At 36.5% G+C, this 21,552-nt stretch overlaps 1 protein-coding gene across 2 annotated transcripts in view; it reads left to right on the top strand.

Moving 5' to 3' along the window:
* SPAG1 (sperm associated antigen 1) overlaps positions 1–21,552 on the top strand; it is a 44,902-nt gene that overhangs the window by 8,681 nt on the left and 14,669 nt on the right. For both annotated transcript variants that reach the window (XM_074898641.1, XM_074898642.1), the window contains 8 exons: positions 741–859; positions 1,359–1,464; positions 6,925–7,055; positions 7,704–7,810; positions 10,105–10,267; positions 16,396–16,821; positions 17,213–17,312; positions 20,442–20,594. In XM_074898641.1, coding sequence (XP_074754742.1) covers positions 741–859; positions 1,359–1,464; positions 6,925–7,055; positions 7,704–7,810; positions 10,105–10,267; positions 16,396–16,821; positions 17,213–17,312; positions 20,442–20,594 — 1,305 coding nt within the window. The remainder of the gene's footprint in view (positions 1–740; positions 860–1,358; positions 1,465–6,924; positions 7,056–7,703; positions 7,811–10,104; positions 10,268–16,395; positions 16,822–17,212; positions 17,313–20,441; positions 20,595–21,552) is intronic.

Raw genomic sequence — 21,552 nt, 5'->3', positions numbered from 1 at the left:
ACTAGCAAAAGATCAGAATAAAAATGGGGAACAATTAGTCTTACCTGAAAAGGTTTGGAATTGGATAGATTTTCAAAATTTTATCTCTATTTAAGATAGAAATTATCATATTGTCATTATGGTGGAAAGCAAAGGCTATTTTTTGTTGAGTCCTCCACAGAAAAGCAGTGAGTGTAGTGTTTCTACATAGTGTAAGAATTGGTTATTACTCTGTTTGTTTTATAGGACTATGGCAGCAATATTTATTTGATATAAATTCCTAAACATTGTTTTCAAAAGCAGATTCACAGTAGCCTTGGTTTTGTCTGAGACTATTTTGAAGTCTCTCTTGTGTTTACCATATTAATTGCTTTGAAGCTGTTTCTTGGGTGTTTTGGCAAAGGTTAATAGAGATATTTGATAGGGCTGGGATTGAGCCTGATGATACTGTTTCTTAAAATTTACCTGTCTTTTTTGGGGAGATGGCAAGGAGGTGAGGCAAACATTTTTCTTGGTTTGATTTTAACCGGGAGGGAGGAAGAACAGGGAAGGTAATGTATAAGCAGGAGAAGCACACCGAAAAAAAACACAAGGAAAGGAGATAAGACTAAACATCTTTTTCCTAACTAGTCAGGGATAATTGAACACAGCCTTTATCTCTGTTTTCCTTTGGTTTATAAAGGAAACATTGTATGCCTTTTTATTAGTAGAGGAGCCTTGCTGTGCACCACTATTGAATTCATTATTTTTATTAATTTAAGGTTCGATGTGGAAAAGGAGTGTTCTAAAATTGACGAAGGCTGTGGAGAAAGTAACTCAAAAGCAAGATTCTTTAGTAGGCCAAGTCTACCTCTAATCGAAAAGAATATAGACACAACTGGTAATGTCCTAGAAAACTATAATTTTTCTTTAATTGTAATACTGTGTTGTAGAGTGTGAATACAAATTGAAGAAGTATATTACAGAGTTAGAAATGTCTTTATTGATTTTTCAGTCCCTAGAAATGACAAAAGTTGTTAGCAGGTCAGCTGAGCTGGAAGCCATATTTGAAAAAAATCTAGTCTTGGTGTTAATAATCAGTTAAAATATTTATGTTGTGTTTAGACTGAGAGTGCTAGGTAAAGAAGTAAAGCATACTTCTGCTGTTATAAACCAGTGATAGAGGTTAGCCAACCATTTTCATCTTGCACTCTGAATTGTATGCCTATCAGAAGAATTTAGGTTTTTATTATAGAAAATAAAATACAGATCTGTCTTTTAGTAAGCCATGTTCTTTTAAAATATACACATTATGATATTCAAAGTATTTTAGCTGACAGTGTTCTGATAGCATCTGTGCAATTTGTTAGTTGTTTTTATGTATAAATATTTTTTTCTAGGCATGACAAAGAAAGAGAAGATTTTTATTGCTACTCGTGAAAAAGAAAAGGGCAATGAAGCCTTTGCCACTGGCGATTATGTGGAAGCAGTGACATACTACACTCGGTGAGCAAATGCTATTGTGTTCTTTTATTTTAATGACTGTCACTTGTTAATATTATTTTTAGAGCAATAATTAAAGCAACTTCTTACTGAAGCAACCAATAACAGATTATTTTCAAAAGGGCAAAAAGATTTTACGGAAGAATATTTTAAGCACCGTTGCATCCTGATACTAATTTTTATTTATCAGGAAGAGAAGTGGATAAACAGTGATGGGATGCAATCTGCAGGTGTCACAAACTTCTTCAAATTTTTCAAAACCATTGAGATTCAAGGGCATGTTTAAAAAATAAAAGGATAAGCAGTACGTTGATAAATTAATTACAAATTCTAATTAATCATATTGGTAGGATTGTCTTAATTGTTAATAAGTAAAATGGATTTGATAACCTCTTCCTAGGAGAAAGAAGAATCACTGTGTAGAGCTTCATCATAACTGTAATTAGTAGCAATAGTATATAAAAAAGTATATAAACACAGGATTAAAACCAATGAGACTATAAAAGATTGCTTGCCTTATTTAGTGCTCAGTGGACTACATTAAATAGAGGTTGTCACTACAAGACCTCTGTTGTATTTGTTTTAAAAGTAGAAAAGTTCAAGGTGAGTGGAATTGAGCATGACAGGAAGAACAAGATAGTGTTTCAGTTAAGGTATTTGAATGCTACCTTGGCAGAACTAGATTTTTTTTCTCTACCTTTTTCACAGTATTCAAACATGATGCCATTTATACAAACCAGAATCTTCACATGAGACCAACATTTGTTTCTCATTTGCAGATGCCCATCTTGAGACATTAGAAGTCTGACTTGCAAAAGTGCTGACTGCTCACACATTAAACTAATGTTAAAGGAAACTAAATTTTGTGTTCAATTCCATGCTTTGAAATGATAAGGACTTTAAAAAAAACATGAAGTCTAGAAGTGTCAAAGTTGTCCCTTAGAAATTGAGACCATGTGGGAATCTTGGGATATTAATGACCAGGGTAAACTGAGGGTAATGATATGGCACTACTGTGAGATAATTCATGGACTATGCTATTATAGTGGCATATCTTAAAAAAAAATTTATGAGGGAGTTAATGTGTTTGTGGTCAGTGCAGACAAGTATGGAGAAAATAATGAATAGGAATAAATTGTGTGCAACAGTATTAAAATAAATATTGAACAGTTTTAGGAAGCACTATTCATACTGTCACTGAAGGAGGCAGGGTTTTGTAGAACAGCTTATGAAAATTTACCTGGAGATTGGTTTTGTATATATGTGCACAAAGATATTAATATTCATAGTGCATAGACTGTTGAAACGAAGGCATTTGATGTATATTTTTTTGTTCTTGACTTGCAGCCTTAATATCTTTCTTGATCTTATATTCATGAGCATGAATATAAAAACCATCCATAGCTGTATTTCACACATAATAAATAAATTTAAAAGCCATAATATAAAACCCAAGTAAAATTCTCTGCTTTTGAGTCATAAATAAGGTATTAATTAGTAGGAATGGGCAGAATCCTTCCCATTGGAGAGTCTTTCCATATTTGACCCCCATGGGGCATTGTACACCTGAAATATATGATATTGACACTGCGTGCTGGTCTAACTGGGCACTTTTCTAATACCATCTGAAAATTCCTATTTCCTTACATTTAGAAATATTTAAATAAAACATATTTTGAAGTGAATTGATAATAGTCTGAAGGGGTTATTTCTGTATGGCTAAAATGGAAAAAGAGTTTCATATAAAAATAAGCAGGGTAGAGTTTTTCATTCTGTTTGTCTTGTAATGAGGCCTGCTATTCTAAGCTGAATGTTGAGAATACTTTCTATTCTACAAAAAACAAACCTCTCTCATTTCTAAAGACATTCAAAACTTTTGTAGAGGGCATCCTCAGACATAATTCTGTTGTGCTGATGTGATTCTAAAATAAATGGATCTTGCATATTTTTCTGCATACCTCTAGTGAAATCATTCTGCTTATTAATTCCAGTTACATTGTAGAATCATAGAATAATTTAGGTTGGAAGCAACCTCTGAATGATATTTTGGGCAAATTGCCTTTCAAAGCAGAGCCAAGTTATATCAGGTTACTCAGGCCTTTGTTCAATTAAGTTTTTATTATCTCCAAGGATGGAGATTTCACAACCCCTCTGGGCAGCACGCTGCAGTGTTTAACTGCCCTTATAGTAAATTTCTTTTCCTAAAATGTCATCGGAAATTGCATTTTTTCAACTTGTGTCTGTTGCTTTTTGTCCTATCAGTGTGCACTTCTGAGAAGGATGTGGCTCTGTCTTCTCCATACCTTCCTGTTAAGTAATTGAAAACAGCTACCAGACCTCCCCTGAGCCTTTGCTTCTGGCTGAACAAACCTAGTTATCTCCGACTCTCCTCATAAGTATTGCATGTACTTCAGTCCCCTAACTTCCTTGTGACATGCTGGACTCACTCCGGTCTGTTGGTGCCTTTTGTGCACAGGAGATCCCCAGACTGAACACAGGTAGTTTGCTTGTTGTCTCACAGGTGCTGAAGAGAGGGAGAGAATTGCTTCTGTCAACCTCCTGGCTATGGTCTTGCTAATATGGCCCAGCATGCAGCACGCCTTCTTTGCCTTGAGAGCACACTGCTAACCACCATTCGATTTGTTGTCCACCAGAGCCCTCAGGTCCTTTCCTGCTTTCTAGCTTGTTGGAACCCAGACTGTGCTGTTGCTGGAGTCATTCTGTTTCAGGTGCAGGATTTTGTGCTTGCCTTTTTCTGAACTTTGTGAGAAGTCTGCCAGCTCATCTGTTAAGGTCCCTTTGACTGGAGTTCTGCTGTCCAGTGTATTACTGACTGTTCCCCCCCAGCTTTGTATCACTGACAAACTTCCTGGGTGTTCTATTCCATCTTACACCCCCCCCAATAAAGATGTTAAAAAGTATTGATCCCAAAGGGAAGCCGCTAGTAACTGGTCACCAGTTGGACTTTGTATGGCTCAATTCTTTGAGCCCAGCAGTCCAGTTAATTTTCTGTCTGCCTTATTGTCCACTTCCATAGTCCAAGTTTTACGTGTTTGGCTGTAAGAATACAATGGGAGATCACGTCAAAGGCTTTGCTACAGTCAAGGTAAGCAACATCCTCTGTTCTTCCTTCCTTCCTTCACTGAGCCACTAAGCAAAGAAAGCTATCAGGCTGCTCTTGGCATGGCTTGCATTTGGTAAATCTATGCTATCTGTTGCCAGTCACCTTCTTATCCTTCAGGTGCCTGGACAGGAATTCAGGAAGACTTGCTCCATAATCTTTCTGAGAACTGAGATCAGACTGACCAGCCTGTAGTTTCCCAGGTCCTCCACCCTGCCATTCTTTAAGGTATATGTGGCATTTGCCTTTATCAGTCACCAGAAACCCCTCCCAATCACCATGACTTTTCAAAGATTATCTAGAGCAGTCTTATAGTAACATTGGCCAGATTCCTGAACACCCCATCTTCAACTCCTTTATATCCTATTTTCTTAACTGTTTCATAACTTTATGTTCCTCTATTGTGGTTACTGCTTTGCTCCTACAGAATCTGCTTCTAGACTCAGGGACCTGGGAAGCCTGAGGACAAACCTTACCAGTGAAAGCTGAGGCAAAGAAGCCACTGAGTACCTCAGACTCTTGTGTTCTTTGTCACTAGGTCCTCTGCTGCATTGACCAGTGGGCCCACAGATTCCTTAATCTTTGTTTTGCTGCTGATAGACCTTCAAAACAAAAACCAAAAACTTTTCTTGTTGCTGCTTACATCCCCTTTCTACTTTCAATATCAGCTGAGCTTTTGCTTTAATTCCATCACTTGCTTTTGGCCAATGTCTCTTTATTCCTCCTGCGTAGCCCATCACCACTGCCATCTGTCAAAAAAAATTCTCTGTCCATTCCTTCTTCTATGCTTGGTTGACTTTCTGCACATTGGAAAGGCTCATTCTTGTGCTTTGAGGCAGCTGTCCTTGAAGATCAATCGGCTCTCTTGGCACCCTTTGCAGGGCATTCTCCCTGTAGTCCTGCCAAGCAGATTCTTGAACAGACAAAAATCTTGCCTTCTGAGGCCTAGGGCTATAATTCTAGTGTTCATCTTGCTCATTTCTCCCAGAATCTTAAACTCTACAATCTCATGGTTGCTTCAGCCAAGGCTGTCATCAACTCATACATTCACAACTAGTTCTTGACTGTGAGTAACAATTCCAGCAGAGCATTCCCTCTTGTCAGTTTGTTCTGTCAAGAAGTTGTTTTCAATATGCTCCAGAAATTTCATAGATTTCTTGTGCCTTGTCACTTTACCCTTCCAGCAGATACCAGGGTGGTTCAGGTCCTATGTGGGAAGCAAAGCCTGTAATTGTGAAGCTTCCTGTAGTTGCCTGAAGAAGACTTCATCTGCTTGCTCTTCTTCATCAGGCAGTCTGAAGCAGGTGCTTACCATGATGTCACCATGTCAATCTGACCTCTTATTCTTACCCATCAGCTCTCTTGGCTGACTTGTCAGTCTCTTGCCTGTTCAAGACAAACTTTGCCTGTTCCAAGACAAATCTTCACACATTTAATCACTGCATAGACTAGAACACATCACCTCCTCCTCCTCACCTTCCTAGTCTTTCTGAAGAGCCTGCATACCTCCACCACAGCACTCTAGCCACACAGATTATCTCACCGTATCTCTGTTTTCCTACTGACACCATAGCTGCACAGAACTTTTATTCTTCTTTTCTGTTTCAAATGCTTTGTGCATTTGTGCACAAACGCTTGAGATTGTCCTGCAGCCATGCTTTTTTCACAAGGAAAATATGAATCTCTTCTAGTATGCTGTCCCCGCAGCACTTCCCTATTGCCCCCTCTTCCCAGTGAACACAGTTCAGTCCTTCTTGCTAGGTTAGCAAGGGTGTTGGCAAAGATGCTCTTGCACCACTTTGTCATATGCATCCCAGTTGTCCTTATTGCTGAGATGATCTTGTTGTTATAGAGGTTAAAGCCCTGCCTACAATACCAGCCATGCAGCCAGACATTGACCTGGACAATTAGTCCACTGGTACCTCACTATTTCCTTTTTACAGATCAAAGAGAAGCCCATGTGCCCCCTCCATGTTCTTCATCATAACCTCCAGAGCTCTGTAGTTACTCTTGATACTCTCAAAGGTTTCATTTGGCAGTTTCTTTTGAGTCTACGTGAGTGTCAGCAAGAGTTTAAGTGACAGATGAGTCATGGCACCATGGCATCTTCTCTGCAACGTCTCAGATCAAAGCCCTTCAAGAAACAGACCTCTGAAAATGGTAAATCTGGTTGGTGGATGGTTGCCTCCAGTCTCACAGGAGGGAGTTTCTAACCACTATTGCGGTTGGAGTATCAGTATTAATACTGTTATAATACTCTTTTCAGCTTCCAATAGTGAAGTGTTTCTACATTCAGGTTTTCTAACTATGAGCCTACCATGCTCAATTTTCCCTTTTTTCAGGAGTATATCAGTAATACCCACTACAGCTGCATATAATAACAGAGCTCAGGCAGAAATTAAACTTCAGGACTGGGAGAGTGCTTTGCAGGATTGTGAGAAGGTACTAGATATGGAACCTGGCAACGTAAAAGGTAAAGTAGAACATAAACTTGCCTTTCTGTGTATTATTTTATTTCTGGCAAATAAAATTGTACATATCCACTCATGTTGTTAGTTGGCTTAACTGAGCTTTAGATCAGGTCCAAGAATGAATAAGGAAACAGAGTAGCTCTGCAAAGTAACTTTAACAGTATTGTCCAGATCAGGGAATTTTTATGCAATTCATCCCATTGATCTGTAATGTGTATTCTTAGGCAGTAGCATGTGGCTAACTCTTGTGTTTCATATGTTGGTTGTAAGCCCTCTTGTATTCATGCAGTGCATTGTTTCCATAATACCCACACTAAAGTATGTATTACCTTAAAAACAACATGAAAACAATCAAAGTTGCTGATTTAATCCTTTCTGAGGTTAAGGGCTTGAACTAACTATATTATCTGTATTTGCATGGGAGGAGGGGAAAAATATGAAAAAATGGTTCACAATTAATGATCACAGTCTCAAAAGGTGTCATGTGAAATTGCATCTTTAAAAGACAACTCATTACTAATACAGAGTCTTTATGAAGTAAATGCAGAATCTTAAAAACTGCTTTACACGTAGTAAGTCTAGAAAAAACAGTGTAGTTCTATCTGCTTTATGCTTTAAATACATAAATAATACACTTTGTTCCCTTGTAGCTCTGATGCGCCATGCCACTGTACACAATCAGCTGCAGAATTACCAGACCGCTGTAGAGGATCTGAACAAAGTATTATGTGTTGAACCAGAAAATGCTATAGCTAAGGTAAAGATAAATGGGTTGAATATGACTAGAAAGAGTCTGTATGCAGCTGTGGCATGAAGTGAGTACAGTTTATATACTTTGATTTGAATATGAGTTTTGAGGACACGATCTACTGTGCCAGTGATCAGTTTCCCAAGATCGCATAGGTGCCAGTGGTGGAAATTAGGTACTTGAATGTGACCAGATCTTCTGTTCACTACTTAATTGTGAGAACCTACAGGCATTTAAGTCTTCTCTACTAACATAATTTAGGTGTCTAAAATTTTGCTGCTGAACATACTTACAGTATTAATGTCTTAGCTGATGAAAGCTATTTGGAAATCTCTTGCAGAATGGGGATAGGTCTATTTAAGTTTGACACACAATTCACAAGAAAAATTCAAAAGAGGTGCCAAGCTTTTATTGTTGTAGTGGTAAAATTAACCCAAAAGGAGAGGACCTGGGTTCAGTCATCACTTCAGCTTGATTCATTTCTCACCTTCCGGCTAGAATGAAAAAACTGTCATACTTTCTGATTAATCTAGACCCTTTTTAGCCAATTTTGGATCTAAGAAGGCTGCATGTTTTCTTTGGAGACTCAAGGTCAGGGTGTGGTCCGTGTACTACTATTAATTCAGATATTTAGGAGAGGATTGGTTTGCATCCTTTCATAGGTATCTTAGGGGTGTTTTGTGGGTTAGAACCTAGTCCTTGCATTTGGACTCTGTGTTTCCTGAGAATCATCAGTGCTAGGCTGTTGTGATACTAAACTGCTCTTTGTTAATTAGGAGTCCATCATACTGCTACTCTATCAGTTTTTTTATGTATGACTTCTGCATGCTATGCAATTGCCTCATCACCTGAATTCCGTTCAGCTCTTGTTATTGTCACATTTTGAGCTGCTAGCAGCTTGCTGATTGCTACTTACTTCCATAGAGTTATTTGATCTAGATATTGATTGCACCAGTGAGAGAGGTCCGAGCCTGTTATAAATTCATCACATACAGCATTCATCCCTTTTAAGATGTTCTTGGAGCTGAATTCCTGTCCAGAGTAGTTCTTGAGTTTCACATCAACCAAGGAATCAACCTGCTAGGGTTTTTTTTGTTTGTTTTTTTTTTCCCCCTTTCTTTCTTTTTAAACATCTAGCTCGGGGTTTGAGTTCTAAAAGAGCTTTTGGGGGTTTTTTGCTGTTTACAAGGACGAACCACTAAATAGCTTTTGAGTCTGTATATACGTAAGATACTAATTTTGAGTATACTCTTCCAGAGATCTAAATACATTAGTAGCTTTGCTGAGCAATGCTGCTGTAGCTGAGAGCAGATGTCTATGTTTTGTCCTTATCTGTGCCAGCTATTATGCCTTGGCTGAGACATCCAGAAGTGACCAATGCTTGGCATAGCATTTTTGAGCTGCAGATTCCTTGGAGGATCCTCAAAACCCTCTTGAGCTAAATACGAAAATATGGAACACATGCAGAGTGAATGTTTATGTGCAGGGTCACTAATACAAAGGTAAACTGGTAACTGGAATTCTTCAAGGTAATTTATTCATGTGAATCTCTGCTTGTACCTATCCTTGTTTTATCTTTTTCTTGAGAAAGTACTGAAATGGCATTTCCTTGTACAGCACTGAATTAAATTCAGAATAGTGCATGTTGGGTGTGTCTTACTCTGCTCTTAAAGTGTAAAGTGCAGTTGGAGTATTTTTTTGAGTAACCACAAAATATTTATGGAATGAAAGGCTGTTTGATCATCTAATTTGCAGTTCTTGCAAGAGGAGCAAACCTTTTCATTATTTCACAGTGTCCTTCTGCTATACTGCTAAGAAATTGTCATTTCTTGGTTCTAGTTCTATCACTTACACTTCATCAGATATTCATCAGACACCAGATTCTCCACAGGATAAATTTTGATAAACTGATCTTAGGCTATTTCAGAGATTCTAGAAAGAGCCTGCTTTCCACGTGTCTCTTCTGAGTAGACCATGCCAGATACCACAATAGTACAGTCTACTTTTCTCCTTTTTTTTTTTTTTTTTTTTTGCTTAAGCAGTTAATTCAGGAAAAGTACTTATTTATTTGTGTGATATCTTCTGAGTCTCTAAGAGGCAGAAATTGAGTGTTAATCTTTGTTTTGATACTGACTCTTGGAAAATTCACATTTATTTTCTCCATTTTTATATTGATAACATTTATCTTGCTAGTTCTTCAAGATCTTATGTGGATTACTTAACAGAATAAATTTTCTATATATAAATTAAAATATATATACCTAAAAAAAAAGGCTTCTGCTATTGTTTTTTCTCTGTTGCAGAAAAATCTTCTAGAGATTGAAAAGGAACTGAAAGGTTTAAAGCCTGTACCTGAGACTCGAGGCAAAGGAAAAAGAATACTTATTCAAGATATAGAGCATTCAGAAGGTGATGGAGAAAGAGGGGAAAATACAGAAGAATGTGAAAGAAGCAGTGGAGTTAAAAGTAATGTCATTTCCTATTTAATTTTAACTGCCTTTGATATTGCAATGTGTGTTCACACAATTCATCCATATTTGCTTGCAAAGAGTTTTGCCTGCTTGAAAACTAAAATTACATTCGCTTGTTAAATAGATCTGAGTGTGAAATCTAGAATCCAGTTACAGATCTTTGGATTTATTTCTAGAAAGGATATAATAGATGCAGATGGAAAATGTTGCTATAAGTCACCTACTTCACTGTGTCCTGTGTAATTTTATACCTATCCTTTGATGTGGACCCAGCTGGGAATTTCTTCTGGTGTTAAAGAACATTTTGTGTTCTTTAGCTCTTTCTCTTGCACTGCTCTTATGCCTTCCCACCATCACATTTTTCTTCTGTGTTTTTCCTCCATTGATTGGATCAAAGGCTGTAAAAATGATCGTGGCATGTAGTTCTATTTTTTTGATGTTGTTTGTTTTGAAAACTATCAATCTTTTTTTTTTTTTTTTAATGTAAAAGATCATCTGTGTGCTCTGAAAGTCTCTACTGGAGTTAAACAACATGTAATTCTTGTACTGTGTGTAGTTTACAAGCAGTTGAAATCTTCCATTCGTGGATTAGTGTGTGACTCACTGCAAGACTGCTGAGATGAAGCTACTGCCATAATGAGCATACATGACTTGTAGAAGGCAGTGAGGCAGCAGGATCTATTGAGGTTGCACTGACAGGTTAGATTCAGCTGCATATCAGAGCTCCACCATGCAACAGAATAACATCTCTAAGGTTTATTTCCACCCTTTCTCCTTCCTGTTGGTTCTTTAAGGTAATGTGACATGACAACTGTGACTTTTGTGTTTTCCGTGGCCTATGTAGTTCTTTATCTTGAAATTAAATCAGTCTGGGTTTTCCAACTTAATTCTGACTATACATGTGTGATTTAATAATGCATTATTTACACACAAATTTAAGGCAAATATGTTTTTCAAAATCAGTAGGTATCCACTAAGTCTCCTCAGCTAAAACCCTGGAAGAAAGGATGGATCATGTCTCTAGCCTTAAACATTAGTTAATTTAAGGTTGCTTTCCATTGGGAGTGTTTAGATGACTAAGTGCCTTCTAGCTTGATAGGAAGACTCGCATTTCAGTGATGAAAGGTTAGGCTTTTAAATGTAGGGAAGATTGTCAACTGACGTCAGTGTCACATGTGTTCATGTGATATACATAAGTATTTTAAGCATCTTCATAGATTGTTCCCATTTGTACTTGAAAACAGAGAGTAAATATGAAATCAGTTCAGTTATTGAATAAATATGATCTGTTCTGTGAACCTAACAGCAATAAGGAGACTAAGCATCTTACACTGCTCTATACATCTAGGCATGTAGTCACAGTCAGTCCAGTAGTCTATGTAGACCAGTCATGTAGTCACATTTATTTCACATCCTAGCTGGTAAGTCTCATGCATTCCTACTAAACTTATAATTTAGAGACTGGAAGAAAAACAACAAAATATTTTTTGTTTTCTTTACCTCTGAAGAGTTGATTTCTCAGCTTTGAACAAAACATCCTAAATAGTCTTCTTCACTGTCTATGTAACTGAAAGCAAAAGTAAATGAAATAATTTTGGTACAATGGTAACAGAAAATTGCTTACATCTTAGACACTAAAGAGTAGTATTCAGGCACTGTAAAAACTAAAAATCATGCATGTACTTGACAAAGAACCTGGTATTTTAACACGTTTATAGAAGTTACAATCTCAAGTGATAAATATGGTTTAAAGGTAAATAAATATATCTTAAATAGCCCCCTTTAATTCATAAAAGTTTGCTGAATTGTGTGGTATTTACTTAATCTATTACGATACTTTAAAAAAAATCAGAGTAAACAGTTCTGAAATTTGGTAAATATTTGTTCGTTAAAAGGAGTTAATTTGTTTAAATGCATACAAATGAAGTCTAAGTTATCTTTAAAATTATTATTTCTCAACCTGTTATTGCTGAAGTTGACAACAGATCTCTTTAAAAGGTGTACTTCAAGCACATATAAGAAACCTCTCAACATACAAAGCTGTGATTTGTGAATTGACCGTGAGAAAATATGTTGCCTAGAGAGTGTTTTCTTTGTGCATGGTTTATTTATTACAGTTTAGAGGTGAAGAGAATATTATTATTCTGGATGACTTTGTCCCAATTCAGGATATATAATTTTTAAAATTTTTTTGTGTCCTGCTGTTTTGTGCACCTTGAGATTGCTGGTTTTGTACACTGACACTTGGTATTGAAGCATAAGAGCACCTCTTTTTCCTTTGTGTTAAATCCTTCATCTGACTTCTAGTTTCACTGCCTACGTGGTATTAAATTTACTTGATGCCATAGCAGTTGGCTACAGATAATTATTTTGTGATTTTTTTTTTCCCAGTCTGTTTTCTACTTGATAGCACCAAACTAAGGTCTTTGTCATTGAACACGGTAGTATCATGATTTAGAACCATTCTTAGATTGAAGATCATCTCCTTATATCAGTGCACTATCTTGTGACTTTGTTTTCTTTCACTAGTTGTGTCCTTTTCTGGGGAAAGTTGTTAGGAGCTGAATAGGTATGAAAACCCTCTCTGGATCCTTGGTGAATTGTGTACTGTGTTCTCAACTAGTCTTAACCATGCATCATGGCTTCTCTGAAGTAATGAGCTTTCTGCCCTTAAAGAAACAGAGCTGTCATCATAATGACTGATTTACAGCTTTCCAAAACAAAGAGGGGTTGATAACACACAGAATTTCTCCTGTTGATTTTCTAAGCATGTTTTATGAAATTGACATCTTCAAATAAGACTGGATTCTTTGTCTTTACATTTTTACTTTTTCTTGAATTATTCCATGTGGAATAATGAAACATTTATTTGATGTTACAGATAATTCTTCAACAGATGTAATATTTCATGACTTTTCACAGAGAACAGTGAGTAGTGTCTTAGATTTGCATTTTGAAGTTTCTGATTTGTTGAGAAGCAAAGCATATTGGGTAGGAGACAATTAGAGCTCTTTCCTACTCAAGTAATCAGTTGTGCTTGCCATTGTATTATTTTTGGAATTCCTGGTATTGCTTTCTGCTCTACCACTGAGGCTCTGAGATAACTGAGGTGTTATCTGTTGGTTAATGCTTACTGGCTGCTCTGTATCCTTGCTCACTTGGCCTTTATGCCATATATGAATTCACACCTATCCAAATCTTAATGTGTAGTAATCTCTGTGACTAGAATTTTACTGTAATAGGAAGTTACTTTGCCACTGTAGCCTTGAATAATTGACTGCATCTGTTCTCCTTATGGTTAGAACCTTTATTGATGAGGTCTTGTATGAGGACATTTGGCCACCTTGTTATCCGATATAATAGTTATTCTGTATTCCTTGAGACTCTTTCCAGTGTGCTTGTTCATTTGCTATTTTTTATTTTTTTAGAATTGTAAACCCTCTGAGGAAGGAACTCTCATTTATAATTAATTTGTATAGTGTGTAGCACAATGGGGCCCAACCTACTCTGACTTTTAGGCTCTATTGTAAGCTTGCAATAGGAAAATTGAGATCATGTTAAAATAAACAGCATTGAAAATTCACTCTAGAATTGCACTTGTAATGCATATCCCGAAGTTAAGAAAAACTCTCAATTACAGTGTCAGTATAAATACTGACCAGTAAATCTTTTTTCATTCTTTATAAACAAAGACTGCTCCTAAGCAGTCAGAGATCAGAGTTATTTGAGAAGTCTGTTCATTACATGTTCTGGCACAGAAAAATCCAAGTACAATCTCAGTCAGCTAAACTAAGAACACATAATACAAAACAGGTATTTGCTGACCATGTGTGGCAAAAAAATTATCAAAATTAATCTGTGGAGATTTGGTCTATTCCAGTTGCCTGCATATGTAGCTAATCCAGAGCAGTTAAAGGACTTGAAAATATTTCCTGGCTTCATAAGAGGTGAATTCACTGTGAACTAAGCTTACTTATGTTGCTTTTTATTCTTCCACCATTATTTTTGTGCCATGCTTTTGGAGGATAAATACTTTGTGTAGCTGGAAATTAATTTTAAATGAAATACAATGTCATCCAAATAAAAAAACCCACCTTCAAATATTCCTTTTGAAGTATTCGGTTGCTTTTGTTTTATGACAGTCCTTCCATTTAAAGTTTGTTATTTTAGTAATAACATGAATTAAAATTCTTTCTAGTTTGTATTTGTTGTCATTCTGGTCAAAATCCTGTCCATACTTTTCAGTACCTTCCTTTAACATTTCTTTGGCATTTATAAAGTATCTAGACTTTTTTTTTTTTTTTAAAGAAAAGTTCCTAAGTGCTGATTTTCTTCTTTTTAAGGCAAAGTCCAGAATACTGCTTTCAAGAATACATTTCTCTGTAAAGACCAATACAGGAATATTGTTTATGTTATAAAGACTGAAACTGAAAGACAGTGAGAAGTAGATTTGAGAAATATATCTGTACAACTTTGTGCATGGTGTTTACTCAGTCTGGAAATATTTAGGCAATTAGCATAACCTGACAGCTAAACAAGTTAACTATGTGTATTCCTGTTTTCAGGGGGATTCCAAATGCTATAAATGTTTCCTGTTTAATCCAAGATTGGTTCTGTGCACTTCATCTTTGGGAAATTTTCTCCTGTATGTGACATTGACATTAATGACATTCACATCACACATTATCTGCCTTTCTTGCTTTGTCTCTATTAGTTGGGATGCTCTTCAAGAAGCTTTCTGAAAACCTGTCCTATTTTAAATGGTTTTCTCCTTTTTTTTACTAGAAGGTATAGAGAGTGTTCTCTGTTTTAGTGGTTGTAAAATGAAAGTATTTTAGCATGTATCCTAAAGAAATTATTATTATCCTACTACTGTCTTCACTCATCTGCCCAACTAGCCTTTTACCCTCATCCTCCCTACCAAATAGACTTTAAACCTTTTTGGCATATTTGGCACTGCCAAATTGGATGGATGGATGAATGAAAGTCTCAAATAAAATTATTTACTTTAAGTTTTATAAAAATGTCTGTGTGGGTAGAATAGATTTATCCTATCGTTTTCCCACTGTGGAGTATACTATTAAATGTGGTATTTCAAAAGAGAGACTGCAGCGAGGAAGGAGGTAGTCAGAGCTTTTGTCTATTAGGCACTAGAGAATCTACTGTTTTTAAAAACCCTATACTTTCTCATCCTGTTCAGTTTGATTTCAGTAACATTTTGTTAATTAAAAAAAAAAAATTCTGTGATTCGGAACAACCTGGAGTTCATCCATCTTCAGTAAACTTCAAAGGTTTACTTTGAGTCAACTGGAAGTATCACTCCAATATGTGAGGCACGAAAAAATTTTGTTGGACAGATGTACACAACAAGTTAAAGGGAAGGTAAAACCCCAGCATCTTAATAGTGCCCAAACACAGAGTTGCCTTTGTGTGACTGGTAGTATTAAGTTAGGCTCTCTGCAGAAATCTGTATTTGAATACTGTGTTGGTAATCTGGTAGTAATTCAGGTGAGTAAGAAATATATATATATATGTTAATATCTGATACCCTTGTATGATTTTTTCCTAATTAAATTTTTAATAAATAATGAAAGTTGAATGATCAGAAGTATCTGTAAAAGGCTTTTTGACATTATCTTTAAACCTTTTTGAGAATGATTTATAAGCTTTTATCCCTCCTATTCTGTATTATTTGTGAGGAGAGTTTTGAAGTGTGCAACATTACTGATTTGTTAGCTGTGCGTTCTAATTTTAACATGCAAGCATTTTGATTTGGTCATGGGAAATCAAAAGTATCAGTATTGTAACAGCCAGTATTTAAAGAGTTAATGTCAAGGTGAACTCTGTACCATTCTGACACTACAGAACAGGGGTTCACAGTGTGCCCAGCAAGGAGAAATGAGATTTCATAGTAACACCTTCTCAGTAATAATTGCAAGTTACTTGTAAGTAGGAATTTGTCTGTGTTCTTGGAAGTGTTTTCTGAGGCAGATAAATCTTTGTAACATTGCAGTGCCTGAAGCATTTGGTACCGTGTTCTTTGGCTGTACACCCCTCTTTTGCCAGGACGATAGTTTCTTCTGATGATGCAAGCTCTAACTCAGCTCATTAACTTCCTTGTAGAAATTGGTGTGCCAGTAAGAGGAGAGGCAGCTACCGAGGAGGCTGCTATGGGGAACGCGCACAGAAAGTTTCATAGCAAAGGAGGCGGCAGTAAGGCGGAGGACAGAGAGACACAGAAGCAGAAGGAATCCACTGAGAGCGGATTTAAAAAAGGCACATCAGAGAAAGAACCACAGAAGCATTTGTCAGATCATGGAGGTGAAGTTAATGGCTATTTACACAGTGGTCAAAAGAGTGAAAGCCCTGAAGCCGAGATCTCCAGATCGCATGGGGCAGGGTCTCAGTCGGCTGGTGATGGCAGTTCCACTGCACTTCCTCCTGCTGCAGCAAAACTGAAAGGTGAAGGAAATGAGTTATTTAAGAGTGGACAGTTTGGAGAAGCTGTGCTCAAATACTCGGAAGCAATTGAATATGTCACTGCTCTAGGTAAGTGTAATACCTTATGCTTAAATCTAAGGTGGTTGTTCAGATTATTTAAAGGAACTACAAATGAACTAACTTAGCCTATCCCTGGATTTTTGGCAAGGGTTACTGTGCAGTAAATTCTTTGTCATTTCATTAGAGGACAGTTCATGTGACACAAAATATAGGAAGATGAGTGAAATAATATTTTAACTTCCTTGGGGCAGAACTGTTTGCATTTATTTATGTGTTTGAATAATTACATATTGTGGGTGACATGGTAAAGGAAAGCTCCTTACAGCTTTGCATTGTCAGCAGACTGCATCACTGCAGTGCAACTTAACAGTATGCACGTCTTTAATTTTTGAATGTCATTTTAGTGATGGTCTTTGACTTTAATTGTAACTTCTTTTAGGAGAACAAAGTCCAGATGATTTAAGTATCTTGTACTCAAACAGAGCAGCGTGTTACCTCAAAGAAGGGAACTGCAGGGACTGCATTCATGATTGTAACAGGTAAATTGCAACCTTCCGTGTAGAACAACAACATTCCTGATGATGATTAAACATTTAACTGATACATTGTTATTGCAGTTTGACTTAGAACAATCTTCAATAAAGTCTGATTCCCTATCTAAATTACAGATATCTTTGCCACTTAATGTAAACAATCGCATGGAACCTGGGGAAGAAGTAACTTTTAAACTACTGTTTCATTGTGTGAGGACAGTTGTTAGGCTTCTTGTGTACACAGAAGTGCACAGCAGAATTAAAATTTTTAATATAAAAGCAGACTTACTTCAGTGATGGTCTGTAGTAAAATACACGTAAAAGCTTTGTTAAGCCAGATGCTTATCACGGTGTTGCTTTCAAGCATGTGTATGGTGTATATGTTTGCGTTCTTTGTATTTGGTTTGTTGGGGTTTTTTGTTTGTTTTTTTAATACATACTTGGCATAGTTATAAACAGTAATTACAACGACTCACAAATTGAGCTAAAATCCTTTCTGCTAATTGTGGCTTTTAAGGATGTAGGAATTAAGAAACCTTCAATAACTTCCAAACAATGCCTTCCACCAAATTATTACAGTATTACTAGGTGTCTTTTTTTTTATATTTTCATAGATAGGGTTAGTAAGACTGAGGCTTAAGCTGCAAGAAAGAAACCCAAGACACTTAGAAATAATATTAATTAATAAGGTTGGGGGTTTTTACAGCACAAACCAACTGTTAAAAAATGACTGAGAACTAAAAATAAAATATGCATGTACATTTGTATTAACTAAATATTTGACTTACTGTATATATTCTGACAGAAAAGTTTTCCAAAAATGTGATCTGAAAAAACTGACTTGTTAACAATATTTTGTTAAGATAGATGCAGGACCAGCTGGCTGATAAAACAAAATGGCATATATAACAGCCATCACATTTTTCTATTCAGGAGGTTGGAAGTATGGAAAACTTCAACTGAAATCAGTAATACAAAGGTTTGGGGTTTTGTATTCTTACCAACTGGAAGCTTATTTTCTTCTTAATGACAGTGTCCTTAATGTCATGCATATTTTCTGGTTATACAAGGATCTGTGATGCTTAGTGAACACAACAGAGGTAGAAATAATTTAAAGACTGGGAAGCGGAACTGCAAAACTGCAAACACACATGAATTAGGCAATGTGAATTAAATCTTATCTAGGCAACACAACATAAAGGATGATCTACAAATAGGTTACTTGATTTCAAAGTTAAAAATGGTGTAGTGTTTATATTCGTGATATATAAAAGTAAGTATTGAACATTTATCTTCTATTAAGTTTTAGTTATTTAGGTCTTAGAAGTCTATGAAAGACCCTCGGTTGGATCTGTCTTTGTCTCAAGACTCTGATTTGAAGTGCCTTTGATTCTTGTTACAGAGCCTAAAATAGGGCTCCTATGCCCTATTGTCAATTTATGTTGTACTGTAGCGTGGATTTGGTCCCTGGCTGTATTATCTTTGTATTCTACCCTGGAAATGTAGCTTTCCATACCCACTGATGGTATTCTTCAAGCAGTGACATCTTCCTCTTAATTTATTTATGGTTGTTTTTTTCTTCATTCTTGATGTTAGGAACCTGAAATTGCATTATTATTATTCTAAGTTACAGAATGACAAGCACTTCTGCACAGGTTTTGTAGGGGCTGTGATGTTGTGCACTGCTCTAGTTTTCAAATGCATTCAGCAACATAAAAAGAAATGGAATGTTGGAAATATTTATGAAATGGAAATTGGAAATGTTTATTCCAGAAATCATTGTTTCTTTAGCTTTAGAAGGACTAATGGTGCAAAGCCAATCTATAGCAAAGAAGGCCAGCAGCCTCCTGGGCTAATAAATAGGAACACAGCCGGTGGATTGAGGGAAGTGATTATCCCCTTGTACTTAACACTTGTTAAACAACATGTATGCTAGCTGTGTTGGTTTTTGGCTTCCCCAGTGCAAGAAAGATAGTGATCAACTGGAGTAAGTTCAGTGAATTGTCACTGAGGTGGTTGTGAGCTTTGGAGCACTTGCCTGGAGAGGAGAGGCCAAGGGAGCTGGGTTTGTTCAGCTTAGAGAAGAATGGCTTCCGGGGGTCCTAACAGCAGCCTGTCCGTACCTGCAAGGAGATTATCCAGAGAATGGATCCTGGCTCGTTCTGGCAGTGCATTGCGGGAGGACCAGAGACAACCGGCAAAAATTGAACTATTATACACAAGGTTCAGACTGGGTTTTAGGAGAAACCTCTTCCCCATGAACAGTGAAGGGCTTGCAGCAGGTTGTACAGGTGTTGTACAGAGGTTCCCTTGGAGGTTTTCAAGGCCCAGCTGGATAGAAAGCTGAGCAACCTTGTCTGATCTCAGAGCTGACCCTACCCATAGCAGAAGGTTGGACTAGGGACCTCTCAAACTGAATTGCTTTATGATTCTGTAAAGTCTAATTGGCTAGACATCTTAATTTCAGTATTTAAAAGTTTATCTCTCTTTCTCTTTAGCAAGAATAACTGATTTATAGAAGGTAGTCTTTCATAAATAAAGGCTTTGTAGACTGCTTCTTTATATTTCTGGAAAAGCACATAGTGTTTGGAAGTGATTGTACAGTGTTGGGGGTTGAGCTCAGTGTTGACCAGGCACAGAATCAGAAGAGTAGACAGACAAAAGACAGGTACAAACCTAAAAGCAAAAAAAGGTCAGGTGTATATTCATGTCTTACTAAATGTATTTTTTATGTGCATATTTCCATGTAAGGAAGAAGAACTGAAAATCCTGTAGGCAAAAGCACCATTTACTTGAAATCCCTATAGATGTAGGCATGACTTAAGAAAAATAGCTTTTGCTCTTAAACAGCTGCCATTACATTAATCTTTTCTTGGTGATGAAAGCAGTTTTCCAGATGGAAGATAAGGATATGAGTAGATTAAGATGTAATAAAAGCACTAACAATTTCACAACTGCATGTCCTTTAGGGTATTAATATAAACCACTTAGTCCCATTTCCTTGGTTATGTTACTGTAAGGCCCATCTGAAAGCATGAAGTTGTTACGTATAGTTGTGTATATCATAAAACAGATTTATTAATATTATTTCAGTTACTCTGTTTCAATCCTGCATTTTTCTTTTGTTTTCTCTAGAGCTCTGGAGCTTCAGCCATTTTCCCTTAAGCCTCTTCTACGACGAGCAATGGCAAATGAGTCTATGGAGCGGTATCGACAGGCATACATTGATTATAAAACAGTCCTACAAATAGACAGCAGCATTCAAGCAGCAAATGATAGTGCTAATAGGTAACCTCACTTACAAATTTTCTGGTATCAGTCCAAATAGAAAAGTAGAATTCAGTTTTGTTCATTGTACATGCTCCCTCTGTTCTGTATCTCTCAGAGGCAGGGTCATCACAACTAGTGCATTATAACTGGAGGACTGGCTGTGTCACTTAGTTGTTTTCCCATAGCTTCACAGTTTTCCTCTGCCAGCAGTAGGTCACCTTCTGTTTTAAAAATGTAGTGTTTTAAAGGCTTTTTTTACTAGTGATTCAACTTGTTTTCTTTCCTAACTTGTATTTGATACCATATAAAACAATACTTTAAGATCCATACCTTTCCTCTGACATTTCTGTTTCCTTTTCATATTATCACTCTTCCCGTGGCAGTTGGAGATTTATGTTGTTTGAATGCTTCAGTATACTGCAGTTGTAGAAACACTGAAGTAGCTTGATATAGTTGCTGGCTACAAAGCTTAGAGGTGTAAAAAATATACTTGAATATTATTTTTAACTTAAGTGTTAATACTTCCAACATTAATTCTTGCTGCTAATAGCGATATCCCAGTTTCTGTAATTTATTTTAATAATGTAAAATTAGTGTATACTCACAATTGTAATTGCATTCTCATTAACGTATAGTAAGAGTTTAAGTGCATGAATAATAGGATTTTCCTTTCCTTTTTCTTTCCTTTTTAACGGACAAAAAAAGTATTTATGAAAGCAGGAGAGCCATTAGTAATTGAGCAGACACCCACATGCATGTGACTTCTAACAATGGAATCTAGTACCTTTTTTTTCTTAAGGCAAGGCCATGAGCACTTGCATTATTACTTCATTAAAAAGTCCATAATACCTTTATATTCTGCTTAACTGATCAGAGGTGGCCAAAGGAGATCAAGATGCTTTGTCATCTCCTCTTAGAAGTCTTATTTTTGATAACACAACAAATTGTTACTGATGTCCTGTATCTACGCCAATAA

This window comes from Athene noctua, chromosome 2, assembly GCF_965140245.1.
Source record: "Athene noctua chromosome 2, bAthNoc1.hap1.1, whole genome shotgun sequence".
NCBI lineage: Eukaryota > Metazoa > Chordata > Aves > Strigiformes > Strigidae > Athene > Athene noctua.
This window is presented reverse-complemented; position numbering and strand designations above follow the sequence as displayed.